General features: G+C 39.6%; 5 protein-coding genes and 2 non-coding genes across 12 annotated transcripts; 5 read left to right on the forward strand and 2 right to left on the reverse strand.

Moving 5' to 3' along the window:
* The first annotated feature begins 174 nt into the window (after positions 1-174).
* Positions 175-4,462, forward strand: LOC103955491. 2 transcript variants are annotated; one of them, XM_018649480.2, is made up of 5 exons: positions 175-511; positions 1,023-1,084; positions 1,194-3,245; positions 3,337-3,415; positions 3,626-4,462. In XM_018649480.2, exons 1-5 carry the CDS (start codon positions 403-405, stop codon positions 4,264-4,266), a joined length of 2,943 nt encoding a protein of 980 aa, XP_018504996.1. In that variant the 5' UTR covers positions 175-402; the 3' UTR covers positions 4,267-4,462. The 2 variants fall into 2 exon arrangements, with proteins under 2 accessions (XP_018504996.1, XP_009365663.1); XM_009367388.3 differs by having other exon boundaries at positions 176-511; positions 3,632-4,462.
* Positions 4,463-4,477: 15 nt separating this feature from the next.
* Positions 4,478-4,580, reverse strand: LOC125479384. Its single transcript, XR_007259945.1, has one exon. It is a non-coding gene; the product is annotated as a U6 spliceosomal RNA (small nuclear RNA).
* Positions 4,581-5,827: 1,247 nt separating this feature from the next.
* Positions 5,828-8,499, forward strand: LOC103955434 (glucan endo-1,3-beta-glucosidase 7). 3 transcript variants are annotated; one of them, XM_009367330.2, is made up of 5 exons: positions 5,828-5,987; positions 6,107-6,771; positions 6,888-7,211; positions 7,811-8,177; positions 8,247-8,499. In XM_009367330.2, the coding sequence occupies exons 1-5, from the start codon at positions 5,930-5,932 to the stop codon at positions 8,282-8,284; spliced, it is 1,452 nt and encodes a 483-aa protein (XP_009365605.1). In that variant the 5' UTR covers positions 5,828-5,929; the 3' UTR covers positions 8,285-8,499. The 3 variants fall into 3 exon arrangements, with proteins under 3 accessions (XP_009365605.1, XP_048444157.1, XP_048444158.1); XM_048588200.1 differs by lacking the exon at positions 8,247-8,499 and having other exon boundaries at positions 7,811-8,221; XM_048588201.1 differs by lacking the exon at positions 8,247-8,499 and having other exon boundaries at positions 7,778-7,935.
* Positions 8,500-9,092: 593 nt separating this feature from the next.
* LOC103955433 (protein LIKE COV 1-like) lies at positions 9,093-11,676 on the forward strand. 2 transcript variants are annotated; one of them, XM_009367328.3, is made up of 7 exons: positions 9,093-9,449; positions 9,782-9,834; positions 10,249-10,358; positions 10,652-10,819; positions 10,894-11,118; positions 11,194-11,318; positions 11,425-11,676. In XM_009367328.3, exons 1-6 carry the CDS (start codon positions 9,297-9,299, stop codon positions 11,298-11,300), a joined length of 816 nt encoding a protein of 271 aa, XP_009365603.1. In that variant the 5' UTR covers positions 9,093-9,296; the 3' UTR covers positions 11,301-11,318; positions 11,425-11,676. The 2 variants fall into 2 exon arrangements, with proteins under 2 accessions (XP_009365603.1, XP_009365604.1); XM_009367329.3 differs by having other exon boundaries at positions 11,428-11,676.
* A 166-nt stretch (positions 11,677-11,842) lies between these two features.
* Positions 11,843-11,914, forward strand: TRNAE-UUC. The gene has a single exon. It is a non-coding gene; the product is annotated as a tRNA-Glu (tRNA).
* A 447-nt stretch (positions 11,915-12,361) lies between these two features.
* LOC103955432 (glucose-6-phosphate isomerase, cytosolic) lies at positions 12,362-18,213 on the forward strand. 2 transcript variants are annotated; one of them, XM_018649479.2, is made up of 25 exons: positions 12,362-12,470; positions 12,627-12,804; positions 12,904-12,990; positions 13,078-13,154; positions 13,274-13,355; positions 13,448-13,495; positions 13,645-13,800; positions 13,879-13,975; positions 14,129-14,171; positions 14,341-14,408; positions 14,516-14,600; positions 14,737-14,785; positions 15,069-15,141; positions 15,223-15,283; positions 15,729-15,795; positions 16,093-16,149; positions 16,236-16,289; positions 16,377-16,505; positions 16,677-16,740; positions 16,833-16,906; positions 16,982-17,035; positions 17,108-17,176; positions 17,496-17,585; positions 17,694-17,801; positions 17,937-18,213. In XM_018649479.2, exons 3-25 carry the CDS (start codon positions 12,940-12,942, stop codon positions 17,985-17,987), a joined length of 1,707 nt encoding a protein of 568 aa, XP_018504995.1. In that variant the 5' UTR covers positions 12,362-12,470; positions 12,627-12,804; positions 12,904-12,939; the 3' UTR covers positions 17,988-18,213. The 2 variants fall into 2 exon arrangements, with proteins under 2 accessions (XP_018504995.1, XP_009365601.1); XM_009367326.3 differs by lacking the exon at positions 12,627-12,804 and having other exon boundaries at positions 12,397-12,470.
* LOC103955431 (deoxyuridine 5'-triphosphate nucleotidohydrolase) lies at positions 18,183-19,518 on the reverse strand. Its single transcript, XM_009367324.3, has 3 exons — positions 18,872-19,518; positions 18,679-18,770; positions 18,183-18,580 (listed from the first exon to the last, which is right to left on the reverse strand). Exons 1-3 carry the CDS (start codon positions 19,210-19,212, stop codon positions 18,336-18,338), a joined length of 678 nt encoding a protein of 225 aa, XP_009365599.1. The 5' UTR covers positions 19,213-19,518; the 3' UTR covers positions 18,183-18,335.
* Positions 19,519-20,064: the final 546 nt, after the last annotated feature.

The raw sequence follows: 20,064 nt of genomic DNA on the forward strand, positions 1-20,064 counted from the left end.
ATTGTCCAGAGAGAGACAGAAGCAGATATACTCATCGAAAGACAAAAGCAAAACAGTAAAAAGTAGATGAAAAAAGTAAGCTTGAAAGCGAAGCCCCATTGAAAAAACCTCAGCCCTTGCTTAGATTGAAATACAAGGTCATTCACACGACCAATATGTAACAGAGAGAGAGAGATGACGTTTACGTCAACCCTTGTATCATATGATAAAAAGAAATTCAAAAACTCTCCATAAATAATTTGAGACTTGCCACCTAAACCAAACCTTGAAAGGATCCCTCCATCCACCCACAAATTATGTAAACTGAGCTTCCCCTCTCACCTCTCTGTTTTTTGAGGAATTTAATGCCCCAAACACCATTTTCTAGCTGAAACATTGCTACAAGTGATCTGCAGGCAAAACATGGCAAAGCGATCGGATTTTGCGCAGAAGCTGTTGGATGATCTTCGCGTCCGCAAGGAGAAAATGGGTGCGTCTCAGAGCTCCAACCGGTCGAACTCCATGGCAATAGGTAAGTTTCTAATCTAATCTATCCCATTTAAACGTTTATTAATTTCACTGATTAGTCCTCGATGAGGAAAATGTTTAAATCTTCATCACTCGCACAGAGCACGAGTAAGGGCTACAGTTAAAGCAGCACGAACTGTATAAATTCATAAGCACAAAACCAGTTTTGAAGGAAAGAATCTTCTTGTGTCCTTTTTACTGCAAGTAATCATGCATCAAAAAAAGTTTATGTAAGGTGAAAAAATCAAATGTTGCAAACATCATAGACCAATATATCATCTTGTCGAGACTCGAGAGTGAATCCCACATCGGGAAAAGGACTTAGTGTTTGGTTTTTCAGTTTCATCTTTGAAATTTTTCTGAAAGTCACTTGATCAAACATATTTGCAATGATCTTGATAGTCTGTGTTTTTTCGTTAAAGTAACGTTTATTTGTGTACTTATTGATCAATTCCATATGCAGTGCAAAAAATAATGTGCGTTTCTTTTTTTTTTCTTTTCATGTGTTTATACAGATGCATATGCTTATTCCAAGCAAGCTTATAGAGGAAGAGGGGATGCAAGAACCAGTGGAACAGTAAGTAATCTGATGACGCGAAATTGTTGTATTCCAGTTATTTGAGGAATCGGAATAGAATGAACTTCGTTTGGTCCAAATGTTTTTATTTTCATTCGAATTACTGCAGATTGGCTCCAGAGGAAGTAGCAGAACACCGATTATTCAAGATGGTTCGAATCAGATTGTTGCTTACGGGAGAGGAGGTAGGAGCTCACAACAAATGGGAGATCTTTCCATGGCATTGGCTTTTGCACTTGAAAATGGAGGAAAGTTCGGGAGGGCGGATACATCTAGCAGAAGTTCAATGCTAGGATTTTTGAATCAAATTGGGAGGGGAGCCATGGAGTTCAGCAAGATGGAAAGAAAAGGTAGAACGAATAGGTACTTCGGTTCAAGTAACCAATTTCCTAACCTTTCTCATCTCCATATCGAAGAAATATCGAGAGGAGCACATAAATTGAATCAGATCCTAAAAGCATGCTCGAATGGTCTTAATGTCAATGGATTTTCAATAGAAGTTGGGAAGGAGTTAATGAAAGGGGCAATGGATTTGGAAGAGTCCTTGAGAATGCTCGTAAACCTGCAGGAAACTTCTGAATACATGGTCCGCTCTCAGAGGAAAAATCGGATCACATTGCTGGATGAGGATGAAGATGACGAAGATAATGCTGTTAAATTAGATGAGCAAAAGCAAATTGATCTGCCAAGGTTCTCATTTGACAAGGGTTCGAGACACGGGCGTAAAATTCAAGAAGTTGGAAGGACGGGGTTCATGCAGAAGATGACTGCAGCTCTGACTTATACTACAGAAGGTAGTAGCTTCAACCGCGAAAAGCAAGGGAAAATAACCTCCTCCCCATCAGTTACTCAGAGGCAGTCAGTCAGCTATAGCTCCGGCATCAAGAATCCATCAGCAGAATCGAAAGAGTCTAAACCAGAAAAGGAAAGAATTCCAAATGTAATTGCAAAACTAATGGGGTTGAATGAGCTTCCGAAAAACGAAAACGTGAAGCACAACGTGCATGAAGACTTGAGTTCCAAGTCAAAAACAGAAAGCCGGACAAGAGAGCAAACAATGCGCGAAAGGAGTAAGATTTCTGGAGTTAAGACCAAGGATCCATTGATGCCTAATACCACATTTGTTTTGCAAGCAGAAAAAAACATGCTCCCCAACAATGTCAGCCTTGAGTTAGTTGTTCATGATGGAACATCGCAATGGAAAGACCCGGAAGGATTTAAACCGGTAGCGAGATCAGAAAAGGCAACCATCAAATCAGATAAGCAGCAAAAAACTACTCAGAGCGTCAAACCGAATAAAGTTGTGGTGCACAGCAGTTCCGAAGCGAGACTTGTGACGCAAGGAAAAACAGAGTTCAAGGAAATTAGGGTTCAGACGGAAAAGCAAAACGGGAACAAGATTCCCCTGAGAAATCAGCATAAGTCACCGAACAATCATGAACTTCAGCAGCAATCCATGTTTTTGAAATCAGAGACACTGGAAGATAAGCGCGGAAGAGAGATGAAGGAGCAGCAGAGTCCACAACCAAAGTTGCCAGCAAGAAAACAACGAGGAGGCGAAATCATATCAAGGACTAAGTCAACAGGAGCAGTAGATTTGCAAAAGAAGCAGACACTTGCAGACCAAGCTAGACTACATAGGAAAAACACGAGAGAAGTCGCTGGTGCAGTGCAACCCAAAGGAGTTCCAAATGGCAGATTCCATGAAAATCTGGTCAGAAGCAAAAGCTCCTCTGATTTGAATTTTGGCACGAACAATTCTTCTCCAAAGTACCTGGATCCTGAACCATCAAAAGAAAAATTTGGCACTCCACTGGCTATGGAGGAGAGACCTGTTCATGCAGCACCACCATTGCAGAAGGCAAAATCTAGAAGAGTGAATAAAAACGAAATGCCTCGAAGAATCGATGAAGTGGCAACCAGAAGAAGCCATGAAAAACTTGGTAGCCAGAATGCAACAGAAAAAGTTAGAGCCAGCAGGCTAAAACAAGCTGAGCCGCGCATCGTCAAGTCCAACAAGTCAAGAGCAAGCATTCAATCAGTAGATTCAAAGCAAAACCTACATAAAGAAGCCAAGCTGGAGGCTCCCACTCTGTGTGATCCCAATGAAGTTGAATGTCGAAGCCTCGAAAAACCACAAACTCTACTTCCGAATGAAAGTGTAAGTCCATCTATACAAAATCTGAAAATTCATAACTTCCAAATCAAAGATACGTCTTCAGTTACAAAATTTGTGTAATTCAAATTGGCAGGTTATGCCGTATGATCAGCAAGATCAAGCACCTTTTTTCGATTATGATGAGTGCATAACTGCATCAACTACACTTAATGGTGAGTAGAACCTCTGCTTTCAATTCAAATTCCCATCTTACACGAGAAGAACTTCTCTGCAACGGGGAATGTCATTGTGGCAGTATTTCAAGCTAATCACTCACTACCATGTGAACAAGTGGCAATACTTAAGTAGCTCACAATGGCATCTAGTTGCAGGTAAGTTTTTCTCATCTTATACAAAATGCGAACTCATTAGGTTTCTAAAAGTTGCAGGAAACCGTGAAGCCGGCTTGGACATTTGTTATCCAGAAGTACGGGAGCAACATAAAGCATTCAACCTGAGAAAACAAGAGCCGCTGACAGAAAGCGAAAACCACTTGAAGCAGGTAGTGATCAAGAGCCATCATTTCCTCAACACAGCAGAAGCACTTTTCAAACTCGAAATCCCTTTTGGCATTCTTCACGACAGCAGACACGACTGCAGCCGGGATGTAGACATCAAGCTCACATTAGAATGCGGCTATGAAGTAATGAAACGAAAAGGGAGAAGGCACGAGCTCAATGTCCATCCCAACTGCACGAAGACATCGATAAGTTTTGTCAAAATACATTCTTTGGATGAGCTGGTTAGGCAACTGCATAAAGATTTCGAGACACTGAAGTTCTACGGAAGAAAAGGAAAGTACGAATGTGAGGTGGAAGCGTATCTTCCGAAAATGCTGGAAAACGATATGCATAACTGGCAGCCGGACGTGAATTGCATGTGGGATATGGGTTGGGATGAAACTATGTTTGCAGTTATTCAAGTAGATGAAGTTGTGAAAGATTTGGAGAGGCTTCTGCTCAATGGACTTGTAGATGAGCTTACCAGAGACCTCCGTCGTACGGGTTTGTCTGCAATACATTAACCTGTTGAATACGAACACCTACAAGTACCATTATCAACACGAAAAGGATTTATTACGCCATTTGAGCAAAGTTTGTTTTATTTTTTTCGATATAATTGGTTTTCGAAGAGATAAATTATAATGTAATCGTTAATTGAAGAAATTTCTTGTAATGAGTGTGCATTTTTGTTTTAATCATGAGGATTTATTCCACTAATCAAAATTGTCATCACCAAATTCATATTTGTTCTCGATTTACGCATGTCGTCCTTACACAGGGGTCATACTCTTCTCTGTATCGTTCCAATTTTGTAAGAGATGAACAGTAATTCCGCAAGGGTGAAAGCTCCACCTGAGCTCGTGCTGGTTACTCTTGTTGCTCTACAGCTCCCCGTTAACATCATCGCCATGCTCCGCTTGCTCTTGCTCCACGTGAACTGGAATTTCTTTTGCGAACCGTTTAGTTAAAGCATTCACGAAGTGTTAGGCAGAAAGCTTAGTTTTTAATGTTTGAAATCTTCTTTCTTTTCCATTATTGTCAGCATTATTCAAAAGGTTACTTGCGCGCCAATTATACCCAACTTCTCAAATTTTCCTTACCTTTGTGCGTTTGTTGGAATCGAGATCCTCTTCGAATCTCGAAGTTCGAAGCTAGCAGACATAGAGATGTGGGCTGTTCATAGAAAAAAAACAGATCTAGACTCTTAATTTGTATGAAGTGAATCAATGGATAGGTTAATATGAGTCGTAGAATTTAAAATGAGTTGTCGGAATCTCTAAATTTGCTGACTCCGAACACAAAGATCCAGAAAGGATCTCAATTCTTTTGTTGTTATTCAAGTGACCAAATTTGAAGCACTTTTTCCCAGTGTGCTTTATATTGTTGGTTATTTTATGTTGTTCAAAGTTCTTTTAAGCTGAAATTGTCGTCACTTTCTAAAACGAAGTGCTTCCTTCTTCCTTAGTGAGGAAGTAAAATTAGCTTTGCGTAACGTGGCTGGTTGATTTCGGTAGACCGTAGATTCACAAAAGTGCTTTCTTTTCATAAAATAATGGTTCAGAATTAAAGTGGTTTTGGATTGATTTTTTTGTTCTTTTGATGAGCATATTGAACTTACTGAAAAAAATATGTTTGTCGTTGCCATTACTTACGTGCTAAGGTGTTCTTTCTCTTTTTAAAAAAAAAGAAGGAAAAATGTTCTCAGGTGTCCGTGCTAGGAATTTTTTATCAGAATACTGCTATGTAGTGTTACGATTATACTTAAATTATAAGGTTGTATTTATTTTTAATTATTATATTTTAGGAGCAATAAATATTGAACTTACTTGAAAATGTTTTTAAAATAACCGAAAGAGCTATTAATGAAAATATTTTTGGAACCAATTCTTAGTAAAAATGCAAGTAAATCTTAAAAAAAATACTTATAGTGCTTCCTCTAAGTTTTTTGCAGGAAGCACTTCAAGTGTATTTTACCTAAAAATATTTTCTCTAAAAACGCTTTCAATCATTTTAAAATCGTTTATAAATGAGTCTATTAATTATGTCGTCCACGTTTTTAAACACGTGGAAGTTAAAATGAATTTACGATTTTGCCCCAAGTCTTGCACTTTCCTACCTTCTATTAATGTTCTCCCTCCACTCTTTCACCTTCAGAAAATTTAACAGAGCACTCGGTCTTCAGCCATGGCGATTACATTCCTTCATGCAGTATCACTCTTCGTTTTATCTGTTAACCTCGCAAGTAAGCTCTTAAAATGTTGATTGACTCAATCGTATTATCGAAAAAATATTTTTTACTTCAGAAGAAATAAACCCCATAATTTAAATTAAAGGATAAACTGCTCTGTTTTTTCAATGCAGATTGCCAATCATTTATCGGCGTAAACTACGGCCAAGTCGCCGACAACCTCCCGCCACCGTCATCCACCGCGAAGCTGCTCCAGTCCACCTCAATACAAAAGGTTCGGCTTTACGGTTCCGACCCGGCCATAATCAAAGCCCTGGCGAACACCGGCGTCGGAATCGTCATCGGAGCGGCGAACGGTGACATCCCGGGTCTCGCATCCGACCCGAGTTTCGCCAAGAGCTGGGTCGGCGCCAACGTGTCCCCTTTCTACCCGGCGAGCAACATTATCCTCATAACCGTCGGCAACGAGGTGTTGACATCCGGCGAGCAGGGCCTAATTTCTCAGCTGGTCCCGGCGATTCAGAATGTCCAAAACGCCCTCAATTCCGCGTCTCTTGGAGGGAAAATCAAGGTCTCCACCGTACATTCCATGGCGGTGCTCAAGCAATCCGAACCGCCGTCCTCTGGAAGCTTCGACCCCGGTTTCGGCGACGTTATGAAGGGGTTGCTTGGGTTTAACAACGCCACCGGTTCGCCTTTCGCAATCAACCCGTACCCGTATTTCGCCTACCGGAGCGACCCGAGACCCGAGACACTTGCTTTTTGCCTATTCCAACCGAATGAGGGGCGGCTCGACACCAACACAAATATTAAGTATATGAACATGTTCGATGCTCAGGTGAAGTATCCGCACCGGTTTTGTCCGGTCCAAGACCGTTATTTATTAGTTAAATTGGTTTTTTTTTACGAGCGATATTCAACTTTAAACTAATTATCGTCCCCAATTATGCGCAGGTGGATGCAATAAGATCGGCATTGGACTCCATGGGCTTCAAGGGCGTGGAAATTGTGGTGGCGGAGACCGGATGGCCGTACAAAGGAGACGACAATGAGGTTGGTCCGAGTGTCGAGAACGCAAAAGCTTATAACGGAAACCTGATTGCGCACCTTCGATCGATGGTTGGGACGCCACTGATGCCGGGGAAGTCTGTGGACACTTACCTCTTCGCACTCTATGATGAGAACTTGAAGCCTGGCCCTGGGTCTGAGAGAGCATTTGGTCTCTTCAAGCCTGACCTCACCATGGCTTATGATGTTGGCCTCTCCAAGAGCAGCCAGGTAAAAAACATGATATCACTGTCATCAATTTGGGATTTTATGGTAATTTTGATACGCTGATGCAACCGGTTTTCGATTAGGTTAAGACATGTTGACGTTTAGTTGAGAAATGGATTCTCTCCGGATTCCTTCCATCAAATCCACCAATTCAGACCCTTGAAATTTGATCAAACGATTAAAAACGTGGGTCCACTTTAAAAGTTATAATAATTTTAGCCGTTGGATCAAATTTCAAGAGTCTGGATTGGTGGATTTGGTGGAAGGGATCCGGAGAGGATTCCTTGCCGTTTGGTTGTACTACAAACCCTGACGGAATTAGCTAGGGCCAATCGAAATTGATTATTGGCTCGTTTGAATGTACTTTTAAAATGACTGAAAGCGCTTTTAGAGAAAATATTTTTTTGTTCTAAAAACATAATTTACTTACATTTTTACTAAGGATTGGTTTCAAAAACATTTTCACCAAAAGCGTTTTCAGTCATTTTAAAAGTATATCTAACACTATGTTATCGGCTAGTAACAAATTACAAAGGGATTGACATATGTTCTAAATGTTTTTGTTGCAGTGTATAAATTTAACTTGATTTATTTTGCTTTAGACCCCTACCACGCCCATCACACCCACCACGCCGTCTATGCCAACCACGCCGTCTACGCCATCCGCGTCACCTATGCCTTCGGCAGTACCCAAAACGCCGGTTAACCCATCGGGGCCAAATCCGAAGAAAGAATCATATTGTGTACCCAAGGCCGGCGTATCGGACTCTCAGTTGCAGGCTAATATAGATTATGTTTGTGGACGTGGTTTCGATTGCACTCCAATTCAACCTGGAGGGTCTTGTTTTGAACCAAACAACGTAAAATCCCACGCTGCATATGCCATGAATCTCCTCTATCAAACCACCGGCGGGGATCCTCAAAACTGCGATTTTTCGCAAACCGCCACACTCTCATCCAACAACCCTAGTAAGTTTTTGGTCTTGATATTTTTTCTTCTTTTCATTCATTAAACTTGTACCCTTTTGTGTTACGTAGGCTATGATAGCTGCAACTACCCAGGTGGGAGTACCTAAAGATGTATGGAGGAACCTGGGAAGACTCGGAATGTGTATGGAGGGATTTCAGTTAATCTGCCTCCCTAATATGTGTGTTTGCTTAGGAATTAGGTTTCCTTGTCAAGAAGTGTTTGTATATTTATCTTGTGAGGGAGTTGGTGTTTGATGTCATGGTTTTGGGTACTCAAATTTGTACTTGAGTCTTCTAATTATGCAATTCATGTTTTTTCTAAGACTCTTTCTACCTATCTTTTGTAATTTTTACGAGTTATATTTTACATACGTGTTATGCTGAAATTTGCAAGTAATAAATATTGCTTTGTGATATGTCATCTTGCTTTTGTTGTGTATTTTTGGTGACATAACAAGAATAGAGACCCATTCTGGATCTCACTATCGAAGCTCAAAGACTAGGCATTTCGGACCACTCAAATTGAGTCTGACAGTCTCCATTAACTCATTTCGCTAGCTCATTTCAAACAAACCAAGGACTCTGATTTCCCTTTCACACAAATCAAAGACCAGAATTTTCCTGCACCTTAGGTTCCGAATACCAAGGTTTGAAAAGGAACCAAATTCACGTAAAAATATCATATTTAATGTATTAGGCATGTTAAGTGACTTTTCTATAAGCAAAGGAAAGTCACCAGTAATGAATAAATAAGTTCAATAGCATACGTGAGTTAAGATAATTAGTTAGGCCTAACTCTTTTTGTATTCAAATACGAACTTTGTTATTAATATATTATAATTGTTGATATAAATTTTTCATTTTGATACAATAAAAATTATTTTATACTTTAAACTAATCTAAACAGGTTTCAAATTAACCAACCTTCGGAGAAAAAAAAAATGCTGGACCATAGACGTTATGGGTTGGTTTATTTGGACCCGGTTCAACCCCGGAAATATAAGTAACAACAGCTGAGGAAGAGGAAGCGATGATTGGTTAAATTTGATTTTCAGTTATAGTGGTCCGAGTATTCCTAAACAACACAAAGGGAAGCAGAGACGCAGAGGCAAAGCAACAATGGCGACCAGAGAGAGAGAAAGGGAAAGGGATCTCGAGCTCCTCATCCCAGTCGCTTCAGTTTCCGAAACCGGAGGAGATTCCAAATCCTCCTCCCCAGCAAACTCCCCACCTCCCACCACCTCCCATTCCCATCATCAAACCGGCCACGAGGTTCTCGTCTAATTTCATTTTCTCTCTGGACCTTCTGCATTAGGTTTATATATGATCGGAATATTTCATATCATATAAACACGGATGACATGTGGGAAATTTTTTTTCTTTTGGTAATTATGGTTGATCCGTATTCATATCAAATGATGAAATCTAGTATGGCCAGTTCGCAGATTGATTTTAGGTTGGATGATTACATTCTAACGTAACTTGAAATATCGTGATCTTGTCGTTAATGTTCTTGTTTTGTTACTTGTGTTGTGATGTGTTAGATCAAATATTTTCTCAGAATGTTGCATGATATTGAATTATATGCTTGTTATTTGATATAGGCCTTTTCGAAAGTTATTCAGAGCTGGGCTTCCAAGAAGTTTATGACAGGATGGTAACGTATTGTCTCTTCTAATCCCTCTTAATTCTTACTCAACACTGTTTAGTTCTTCGTGGCATTTGCACGCGTTATGATTCAAATGAGGCCGGACTTCCTCCGGGCATCTGCCGTAACGAACCCTAATGTACCATGATTAGCATTCATATGTTCTGAAATAACCCTTTTGTTTGTGGGGATGGGGAAGGAGGAGATTCCATGAAGCCAATCCCAGCTAGTTGATTTTCATATAAACTACACTATAAAATAGTCTACTTTACGGAGTGGGAATTTGAACTCGAGTGCTGGGGTGGACACTCTGCCCTCGCCAACTTACTTAACCTGCATTTACAACCTCGTTACATTCTCTTGAAATGTATATAAGTTAGAGTCTTTCGTGATATGTTTCACGATTCTTTATTTTCTTTGCAGTGTCATTCTTCTTCCAATAGCTATTACATTCTACATCACATGGGCTTTCATTAAATTTGTTGATGGTTTCTTCTCCCCAATCTACAGTCACCTCGGAATCAATATTTTCGGTAAGTCGAATTATTACATATATGTTTTGTAGATTTATCTCCAAGGAGTCGAAGAATTTGATTTTTTTGTCTTACCAACTCATCATCGTTCGAGTTTTAACATGATTTGCTTGGGTTAGTCAACATGGGTAAGTAGGCATATATAGCCTTTGAAGATGTAATCAAATCTTTTGAGCAATGCAAAAGGATGAATTCAATATATGATCTGCAATATGTTAGCTAGAAGGCTGTTTCATTCATTTTTCGGGGCCTGGTTTACGGAACAAAACATGTTTGTTGGTGTCAATCTGCAGGTCTTGGATTTGCAACCTCCCTCACCTTCATCTTCTTAGTCGGCATTTTCATGCAATCGTGGTTGGGAACTTCTGTTCTTACTCTTTGGGAGTGGTTTATTAAGAAAATGCCGCTTATAAGCTATATCTACGCTGCATCAAAACAAATTAGCATAGCAATTTCACCAGGTACTTGTAAACCATACATTGTCGTCTAAACCTACATGTTCTGAAACATTGATCCATTTTACATCGTTTTGCAGATCAGAGCTCGAAAGCATTTAAGGAAGTGGCGATCATAAGGCATCCAAGAATTGGGGAGTATGCATTAGGGTTTATCACTTCAACTGTTGTTCTTTCTCAAAGAAACGTAGGAGAAGAACTATGCTGTGTTTATATACCTACGAACCACCTTTATCTTGGAGATATTTTTCTGATCAGTCCCAAGGATATTCTGAGGCCTAATCTGTCCGTTCGAGAGGGGATTGGTACGATTCTTTTCTCTCTAATTATGAATCTCGGCTTCTTAAAATTGTTTCGCATTTGATTTTCGTTCGCTGCAGAAATTGTCATCTCCGGAGGTCTATCCATACCGCAACTTTTAACTACGGTGGATGCACAAGTCCTTACACCAAGAAGAGTTCCGCACTTTGAAGAGCCAAAAGTATGATCATATGTCTTTACAATGGTGAGAAATGAGAATGTACTTCACTGCTTGTTCTTTTCACCGTAAACTGTTTGTCCTTCAGGTTAATGGAACGATATAGATTTGTAACTTATGTTTCATGTTGCAGCAGAAGTTGTCAAACTCAAACTAAGTTTTGCAGAGAAAGTTTAGAGGCTCAAAAGCTGCCGGATCGTACCGGGAATGGAGTGAAGAACACCATAGCAGAATCCTGAAATGCAGAGAAGCCCCTTTTAGAAACAAAACTATAAACATACCACAACTGAAAGTATTTGTATACAAGGGACATATACCTCTCTTAAGTACCATATATTATGAATACCAATTTGTAAATGTTTCTTTTTATCTAATGTGATTTGATCAGTGTGAGGGGTAACAGTTGAAATGCTGCTGACATTGAAATTGGAACCAAACTACGGTTTGGTATCAGAACCGCAAAAGCAAACGGTTCCAAGTGCGCCACCCCCCCCCCCACCCTTCTCTTTTATTCATATAGTTTTATTTAGTAATATAACATGAACAACAAATCCGTTGTCGTCCAGCGGTTAGGATATCTGGCTTTCACCCAGGAGACCCGGGTTCGATTCCCGGCAACGGAACTTTTTAATTTTTGCATTTTCCCTCTTTTCTACGCAATCGCACTTTTGCCACGTCTCCAATCCATCTGAAAAAAGCACCCACAGTTTCACGTGACCGGGGTCGGTTCCCGGCCAACAGGATCCTCTACGGATCCTTTTGATGAGTATCTTCAGGATCTTCACAAATAAGATCCGACAATGATCCGGATTCGGTTCCAGGCAACAGAGTTTTTCAATGATTTCATTTTCTATACAACCTTACTTTGACACGTGTCAAACCATCCGGAAAAGCACCCATAGTTTTACATGACCCGGGTTCCATACCCGGCCACGGAACTTTTTTAATTTAATTTTTGCATTTTTCTCATTTTTTATTCCACCGCGCTTTGCCACGTGTCCGATCCATCCGAAAAGCCGCCCGCAGTTTCACGTGACGGGTTCGCCGAGTGGGCCCGGTGACACTTGGAGCTCGAAGCTTCTCCACTTTCCTTTTTAACGAACTTCCAAAGCTTCTGCCAATCTACAAATCTATCTTCTTCTTGCACCAAGAATATCCCCTTCTCGAAAACCTCACCAGGTACACATCATCTCCAATTTTTTTTAATATTTGTTTATTTTGTTCGATTAATTTCTTAATTTCCAGTCGGACTTGATTGCAATTTTGGTCGCGTTTCCTTCACGCCAGCTTTATTTATCGAATTTTTTTTCAATTGAGTGCGACGTGATGTTACAGCCTGAGATGACACACCGTTGGCAAAAGTATGGATGCGGTTTTGTATATAGATCGGAGAAAAATGATCAGCTGAAAAAAAGGGGAAAGAAAATGGCAATTTGATTGGATTTTCTGTTTGGTTCCCGGGAAACGCTAGGAAAAGAGAATATTTTTTTTGCTGCAATTTGATTGTTTTACAGTGCGTGAGAGCTGTTTGTCAAAATTTCTGTTTTTTTTTTGTTGAAGTTTGAAATTTTTTTTATTTTTGGTCGAAAATTCACACAATTCTTCAACGCAGAGAATTTGGTTGAGAAGTTTTTCAGCATAATCTGAAATGGCTTCGTCTGTTCTGATCTCTGATACTCAGCCGTGGAAGGATTTGAAGGTAATCGAGGCATTGCCTCTTTGAAATCGCGCAGTTTGAAAGTATCGTGATCTTTGTGTTAATTATACGTAATTTTTCGTTGTTCAGGCTCACGTTGAGGACATAAACAAGACCCATCTGCGCGATTTGCTGAACGATGTCAAGCGGTCGCAGGCGATGATGGTGTATGTTCATCTATCGGAACTTATGAAATCGTTAATCTTATTTCGAATTTCATATAATCCTTGTTTTGTATGAAATTATGAATATTGGAGCTTGATAATGTGTGCATTTACTCTTGCAGTGAGTTTGATGGTCTCCTGTTGGACTACTCACGGCAACGTGCCACGGTTGAAACCTTGCAGAAGCTCCTCAAGTTGGCGGAGGTAGGGTTGAATACTTCGTAACCAGTCCTTCTTTGGGAGGGTTTGAGTGAATATATTGTTTTCTAATCAATGTTTTGGGTTCCACAATGCAGGGTGCATCCCTAAAAGAAAAGATTAATCGAATGTTTGCTGGCGAGCGTGTAAGTTCATGTTTATCTTCCTTTGGTCAAGTGTTATGTGAAAACTTGTATTCGATAGCCTTATAGGATGTGTGGAAGAGACCAGCAAATTTCTCAGACCAATAATACATGATTCTTATGAATTTTTGTTTTCTGGACGGTGCTTTCAGATAAACAGCACAGAAAATCGGGCAGTGCTTCATGTAGCTCTTCGTGCTTCAAGGGATGCAGTTATACAGTGTGATGGGAAAAATGTGGTCCCAGATGTTTGGGAAGTTCTGGACAAGATCCAAAAGTTCTCTGAGAGTATTAGAAGTGGATCTTGGGTAATCAACTGAAATTTTTTAACCATCCGTTTTAGGTTCATATTGCTTGAATTCTGAAGTGATTGGCAATTCTGGTAGGTTGGAGCCACAGGAAAAGCACTGAAGGATGTTATTGCTGTTGGTATTGGTGGCAGCTTCTTAGGTCCTCTATTTGTGCACACAGCTCTTCAAACAGGTCAGAGTGATACATTTCATTTATCGATCTGCAGCTCTGTTCACATTTTCTTCTCTTTGCACTTATACAGTGTGGGTTTTCCTTGTGAAAACGGTTAAACTGTCTTCAGAACAAAGTTTAGCGAGTGTTCATTAGTTTGATTACATCTTACAGATCCAGAGGCTATGGGAGCAGCAAAGGGAAGGCAGCTGCATTTGTAAGCATTTATTCACTGAACTTTAATTTGTTAATTTCCAGTTTTATGTATCAATGAATTAGAACTTAAGACACTATAGTACGAATTCATTGCTTGGGGGTTTTCAATATTGTATCCATATGATACTTTATTTTTGTCAATCTAATAACTTGTTTTCTTCTGTCTGCAGTCTTGCAAATGTTGATCCTATTGATGTTGCCAGAAATATTGCAGGGTTCAACCCAGAAACTACCCTTGGTAAGCAATGAACTTATTTATATGCTAAGTATTTACTTTTGTAGTGACGTGGTGATCTAAGCTCTATGTGGGGTTTCTTATTGTACATATTCTTTTGATATTTGCAGTTGTGGTAGTTTCAAAGACTTTTACAACAGCTGAAACTATGTTGAATGCTCGAACTCTTAGGGAATGGATATCATCTTCTCTCGGGTTAGTGCATTGCTAACTCTTCTTCGATATATGAGTCTAATAGTTGTTTCAGATTCTGGGTTTGATTATTATTTGATGATTGAATTTGGACTCAGTTACTCTCACTCTATCTAATGGGTGAATGTAATAATTTCAGGCCTGCTGCAGTTGCAAAGCATATGGTAGCAGTCAGCACTAATCTTACGGTATAACTATTTCCCTTGCTCTATTGCCTGTGGTTGATTAAACATTAAGATTATTATTTATTTTAGTTAACTATTTTTCATTGGTCATTTGTCATTCTAAATTCTAAGTTTTTTCTTTTTGGTTTCAAATTTCCAATGCTGATGCAATTTATTAAGACCATTAGGACTGAGGTTATTTTTTTAGATGGAATACTTGGCAGACTTAGGTGCTCTAGTGAAAACCCACAATGAAGTTATAAGGTCTAGATATCCACTCATTTTATCTTGTGTCTTTCTTTTTCAGCTTGTAGAGAAGTTTGGAATTGACCCAAAAAATGCTTTTGCATTTTGGGACTGGGTTGGTGGCCGATATAGTGGTAAGTTATTTTCCTTTTTGTGTAGATAATATATGCAGCTACCTTGATGTTTAATTAGTATTTTTGAATTGCTGGTTGCAGTTTGTAGTGCTGTTGGAGTGTTGCCTTTATCTCTTCAGTATGGGTTCTCAGTTGTTGAAAAGTAAGCCACTCATAGCCGTCTCAATTATATTTGAGTCACTTTTGAAGTTTGTGATGCATAGATTTGATTTATCACACACCATGAGGCAATGCAGATTACGTTTTGATTATTTATTTTGTTTTTCTATCTAGGATTCTATCGAAATGTAGTTAATAGCTTAATATAGAAAAACTTAAAACTTTTGCTGCTCTTTGGAACAAAACAAAAGGTCATTGCTTTCTCCAGTAAATGTATGTACTTGAGATACATTTTTTATCTGTGTTATTTCTGAAACTGGATTTTGAGTCAAAATTATAGACACAGATTCCTCCTGCCAGAAAATAAATAAATAAATAAATACTTGAAGAAAATATTTTAGATAGGGTGCATAATGTGCTTAATTCATTAGTTGGTGAAATATGATCTTTGTGTATACTAACACGGATGTTATATTTCCTAATCAAAGGTTCTTAAAGGGAGCTTCTAGCATTGACCAACACTTCTACTCAACACCATTTGAGAAAAATATACCTGTAAGTACCTGAAGTTTGTATTGTCATAATTATTGTAGAACTAGCCCCTTGCCATACACTAACATGTGTGACAATTGGCTCTTTTATATTTTGTTCGTCTTTATTAATGATTTAAAATAATTCTTTGAAAAAGAAGTCACTAACTACTTCTCTACGTGGGGTGGTGTTTCTTTTGAATTTTATTTTACTACTTTGTCCCTTCTTTTCACCATTTTGGTGTGTTCCCTTTATATATAGATTTGATTGCCTTGTGATATAATGGGGGATGTGTTATCTAACGTTTCATCCCTGCTTCAGGTTCTTTTAGGTCTGTTGAGCATTTGGAATGTTTCCTTTCTTGGATATCCTACAAGAGTGAGTCTTACTTTATCCTTTCCAGACTTCATATTTGTAAGCATCAATGAGCCTTGTGTTTTTACTTGTTGCTGCTTATTCCTTAGGCTATCTTACCGTACTCCCAAGCACTGGAGAAGCTTGCTCCGCACATTCAACAGGTAAGTTCACCCCACTATCTGCATTTTTATGTTAGCGCATTTTTATGTTAACTGGACTTACAACTTCCAATTTTTTCTTCAATTTAGGTTAGCATGGAAAGTAACGGCAAGGGTGTATCAATTGACGGTGTAATTCTTCCCTTTGAGACCGGTGAAATTGACTTTGGTGAACCCGGAACAAACGGTCAGCACAGCTTTTACCAACTAATTCACCAGGTGATCTGAACATTCTTTTAGGTTAGCATGAAAAATGATATACATAACCTTTAGTTTTCTTGTTGTGTGTGAAGGAGGACCAAGCACATTGCTGACCTTCAGATGATTAATTTGGTACTTTGGTTTTTGTCGTGTGTGTATGGTTGCTAACCTTTTCTTCCTTAATTTCAGGGCCGCGTTATTCCTTGCGACTTTATTGGTGTTATGAAGAGTCAGCAACCTGTTTACCTGAAAGGTACCTAATCTATAGCTCATTTGAAAAGATAATAGCGGCCAATGGATTGTTCAAAGTTTGTATTCTGATGTTTAGTCAACGGAGTGCTACAGGTGAAGTGGTGAGTAACCACGATGAGCTCATGTCTAACTTTTTTGCACAGCCCGATGCCTTGGCCTATGGAAAGGTATGCTTTATGCTGATTAGGAGAGCACGTGAACATGGTCTATGATGTTTCTAACCAAAATCAAGTTTCTTGTAGCACCCAGAACAGCTGAAGAAAGAGAATGTTCCAGAGCATCTTATCACTCATAAGGTGTGTTCCTTTCGGCTTTAGTCATTGGCTTATAGGTAAATCTGTAGTACTAATTTATGAGATCTCTCACAGACTTTCTCTGGAAATCGGCCTTCTCTCAGCCTTCTGCTTCCATCACTAAATGCTTACAATATTGGACAGGTTTGTGATTTGTTCCATTTTCTACCTTCTGTAATGTGATCGGGTCATCCTATGGTTTGACTACTTGTGTGTTAGCTTATGTTATCAAAATCAATTTTTACGGATAATTAATTGCTTGATGTGTCGGCATTCGCTACACATTTGCTAACTCGTCAATTCTAAGACATAACATTCAAGGCCTGCATGTTTAGTCTCCGTGCTTGTTTTCTACTGGAAGTAGTCCTGGTCGTGTGCTATATGAAGTATAACCTTGTTTTTTGTCGGAATTTTATAAGTCTGTACTGCTCTTGCATTCTAATATCGACTTGCCCGCATCCAGTTGCTGGCAATCTACGAACACAGAATTGCAGTTGAAGGTTTTGTATGGGGAATCAATTCTTTTGACCAGTGGGGAGTAGAATTGGGAAAGGTAGAGAACTGCATTAACTTTCATCTGCTCGCTTTCCCCATTTAAGATAAGTTTCCTATTCGCCCCTTCATATTTTTTAATCCATTCATTTCGTGTTTGTGAGCGCAGTCATTGGCCAGTCAAGTTAGAAAGCAACTCAATGCATCTCGTACAGAAGGGCAACCTATTGAGGGCTTCAATTACAGTACCACAACATTGTTAACAAAATACTTGGAGGTATGCAAATCGAGTTTTCATTTGGAATAATAGATCAGCCGTAGGTTGTCTCGGGAGATTGTTTCCTGTTGGACAGTTTGAGATCCGGTTTGGAACGGAAGTATCATGACGCTAAATTACTTTCTTGTATGGCAGGCAACTAAAGACATCCCTGCTGACCTTCCGACGCTTCTGCCACAGATATAGTTGCCTTCTGCCGGAAATGTTCTATTTAAAGTAAGTTGAACGAATAAAATTTTAACCAACTACAACGAGCCACGTAAGGCTACCTGCTTCCGGTTTTGGTTGCAATTTTCTTATATGAACCTTACATGGAGCATATTTGTAGTCGAATTGATACGCTTCTGCGTTCGAAGAAATGCTGTCCAAGCATATTGTATATACAAAATAAAACCAGTTACTCATTCATTCACTGAATATATTTGCATAACAAGAAAGTAGACCAGTCACCTATGACTGAAACAAACCAACCAACTACATTGTCACCCAAGTCCCCGATCCCAAAACACAGCGAAGCAACATCGGCAGAGCGGTCTAAACACCGGTAGACCCAAACCCTCCGGCACCTCTGGCAGTGGAATCCAAATCCTCAACCTCCACAACATCAGGGGTGATGATCTTCTCAATGATCAGCTGAGCAATCCTATCACCCTCCTTGATCTCAAAATCAACATCAGAAAAGTTGAACAGCACAACCCCAACCGGACCCCTGTAATCAGCATCGATGACACCAGCTCCGACATCGATCGAGTGCTTCCATGCCAGCCCCGATCGTGGCGCTGCACACCAACAGAAAATACAGAAAACGCACATCAGTTCGGTATACAAAGAACCAAAATTTATCGAAATTGAACAGGTTGGGGACTCCGGTTTTTACCAATTCGTGCGTAGGTCCCTTCAGGGACTGCTATGCTCAGATCGGTTGGGACCAGGGCTTTTCCTCTGGCCGGAACTTTCGTCTCCGTCGCGCTACACAAAAATCAAAACAAATCCAGAGAAACCCACATCAGATTCCGATGATTTTTCTGACAAAAAATCGAGCGTGCGAATAAGGGGTTTTCGGAGTTTACCTCGAGAGATCGTAGCCTGCAGAGTGAGGCGAGCCTCTCGCGGGCAAAACCGCCTTTTCCGAGAGCTTCTTCACCCGGAAAAAATGGGCGGCATTTCCAGAAACGTCGCCGTTTTCGTGAAGCTTGGCGATCTTGGGAGTTGGCTCTTTGACTTCGTGGCTTCCGTTCTGCGCGTCTTGCTGGGCCATTCTGAGAGCTTGCCAGAGACAGCGGCGGCAATGTGGCGGGTATTGGCAATGACCGAATTTTGGGGGCAAATGGGAAGACGGAGTTTGTTTAAATAGAGAGAGAGTCGCGAACAATGGCGTTTCCCGCTCAATGGCGCCAAGTTTTCCCGCCATTTTTCTGTTGCCACCTACTGTGCGCAGACTCGAATAAATGCTCTCTCCAACCTCCTCACCGTCCTCCTCCTCCTCCTCCGACGTCAGCCTTAGGGATTTTGGGCCGATCTTTAAAAATGAGGAGGAACCTCAGCCCAATGGTCTGGAAAGAAAGATCAATAGCCCAGTCAGTTTTTTTCACTTAAAAGTTGGGCCCAACTTGGTCTGAAATTTATCCAAGTTTATTTATTGATTTATGGGTCATAGGGATTTTTTTTTTCTTGGTAATAAGCTTTTTTTCTTTTTAAAATTACAAGGATCAAGAGGGTTTTAACGAAAAGCCTACGGTACTGTTCACTTTAACAAAAAATTATAATTTTGCATTAAAAAGTCAATCCTGGTACTATTCACTTTACCCTTTATTTTGTCCTTATTATTAAAACTCAAAATTTTTAAGCTCTTTTCATTAGTTTTCCTAATGATCAAAGCTTTTGAAAAAGATTTACCAAATTAAAACTTTTAAAAAGAAGACTCTTAACAATACCATTTCATAAATGGCGACGCAAGAAATTGAATTGGGAAGAAAAGTATCAATAGATTAATAGTTAGTAGATACTATGGATTTTTTGACATCTCACTTGGTTTGAGGATCAAGCTTTAGATTCCAATCACAATCGATTCATTACTTTGAATCCAACTTATTTATAATCTGATTAGTGTTATTTTTTTTATACAATTCAAGTGCAAATAGGTTTGGAACTAAGTCGCTACCACCTCGAACTAAGTCGCTACCACCCTTTAACATGCATGCGTTGTAAGGTAGTACGCACTTATTATATGTAAAACAAAACCAATGTGAACGAAAAACAAAAA

Source organism: the organism of the source record quoted next, unplaced genomic scaffold (assembly GCF_019419815.1).
Source record: "Pyrus x bretschneideri cultivar Hongxiangsu unplaced genomic scaffold, Pyrus_bretschneideri_v1 Contig28, whole genome shotgun sequence".
Lineage (NCBI taxonomy): Eukaryota > Viridiplantae > Streptophyta > Magnoliopsida > Rosales > Rosaceae > Pyrus > Pyrus x bretschneideri.

What these genes read in the sequence shown, in the direction of transcription:
- LOC103955491 (XM_018649480.2), top strand. Translation starts at nt 403, where the DNA reads ATGGCAAAGCGATCGGATTTTGCGCAGAAGCTGTTGGATGATCTTCGC. An exon ending in CTCTACTTCCGAATGAAAGT is followed by an intron (nt 3,246 to 3,336) that starts GTAAGTCCATCT and finishes TCAAATTGGCAG; the next exon opens with GTTATGCCGTATGATCAGCA. An exon ending in TGCATCAACTACACTTAATG is followed by an intron (nt 3,416 to 3,625) that starts GTGAGTAGAACC and finishes GGTTTCTAAAAG; the next exon opens with TTGCAGGAAACCGTGAAGCC.
- LOC103955434 (XM_048588200.1), top strand. Translation starts at nt 5,930, where the DNA reads ATGGCGATTACATTCCTTCATGCAGTATCACTCTTCGTTTTATCTGTT. An exon ending in TGAACATGTTCGATGCTCAG is followed by an intron (nt 6,772 to 6,887) that starts GTGAAGTATCCG and finishes AATTATGCGCAG; the next exon opens with GTGGATGCAATAAGATCGGC. An exon ending in GCCTCTCCAAGAGCAGCCAG is followed by an intron (nt 7,212 to 7,810) that starts GTAAAAAACATG and finishes ATTTTGCTTTAG; the next exon opens with ACCCCTACCACGCCCATCAC.
- LOC103955433 (XM_009367328.3), top strand. Translation starts at nt 9,297, where the DNA reads ATGGCGACCAGAGAGAGAGAAAGGGAAAGGGATCTCGAGCTCCTCATC. An exon ending in TAGCATAGCAATTTCACCAG is followed by an intron (nt 10,820 to 10,893) that starts GTACTTGTAAAC and finishes ATCGTTTTGCAG; the next exon opens with ATCAGAGCTCGAAAGCATTT. An exon ending in GTCCGTTCGAGAGGGGATTG is followed by an intron (nt 11,119 to 11,193) that starts GTACGATTCTTT and finishes CGTTCGCTGCAG; the next exon opens with AAATTGTCATCTCCGGAGGT.
- LOC103955432 (XM_018649479.2), top strand. Translation starts at nt 12,940, where the DNA reads ATGGCTTCGTCTGTTCTGATCTCTGATACTCAGCCGTGGAAGGATTTG. An exon ending in TTGCTCCGCACATTCAACAG is followed by an intron (nt 16,290 to 16,376) that starts GTAAGTTCACCC and finishes TCTTCAATTTAG; the next exon opens with GTTAGCATGGAAAGTAACGG. An exon ending in ATGCTTACAATATTGGACAG is followed by an intron (nt 17,177 to 17,495) that starts GTTTGTGATTTG and finishes GCCCGCATCCAG; the next exon opens with TTGCTGGCAATCTACGAACA.
- LOC103955431 (XM_009367324.3), bottom strand. Translation starts at nt 19,212, where the DNA reads ATGGCGGGAAAACTTGGCGCCATTGAGCGGGAAACGCCATTGTTCGCG. An exon ending in GCAGGCTACGATCTCTCGAG is followed by an intron (nt 18,771 to 18,871) that starts GTAAACTCCGAA and finishes ATTTTTGTGTAG; the next exon opens with CGCGACGGAGACGAAAGTTC. An exon ending in AGGGACCTACGCACGAATTG is followed by an intron (nt 18,581 to 18,678) that starts GTAAAAACCGGA and finishes GTTGGTGTGCAG; the next exon opens with CGCCACGATCGGGGCTGGCA.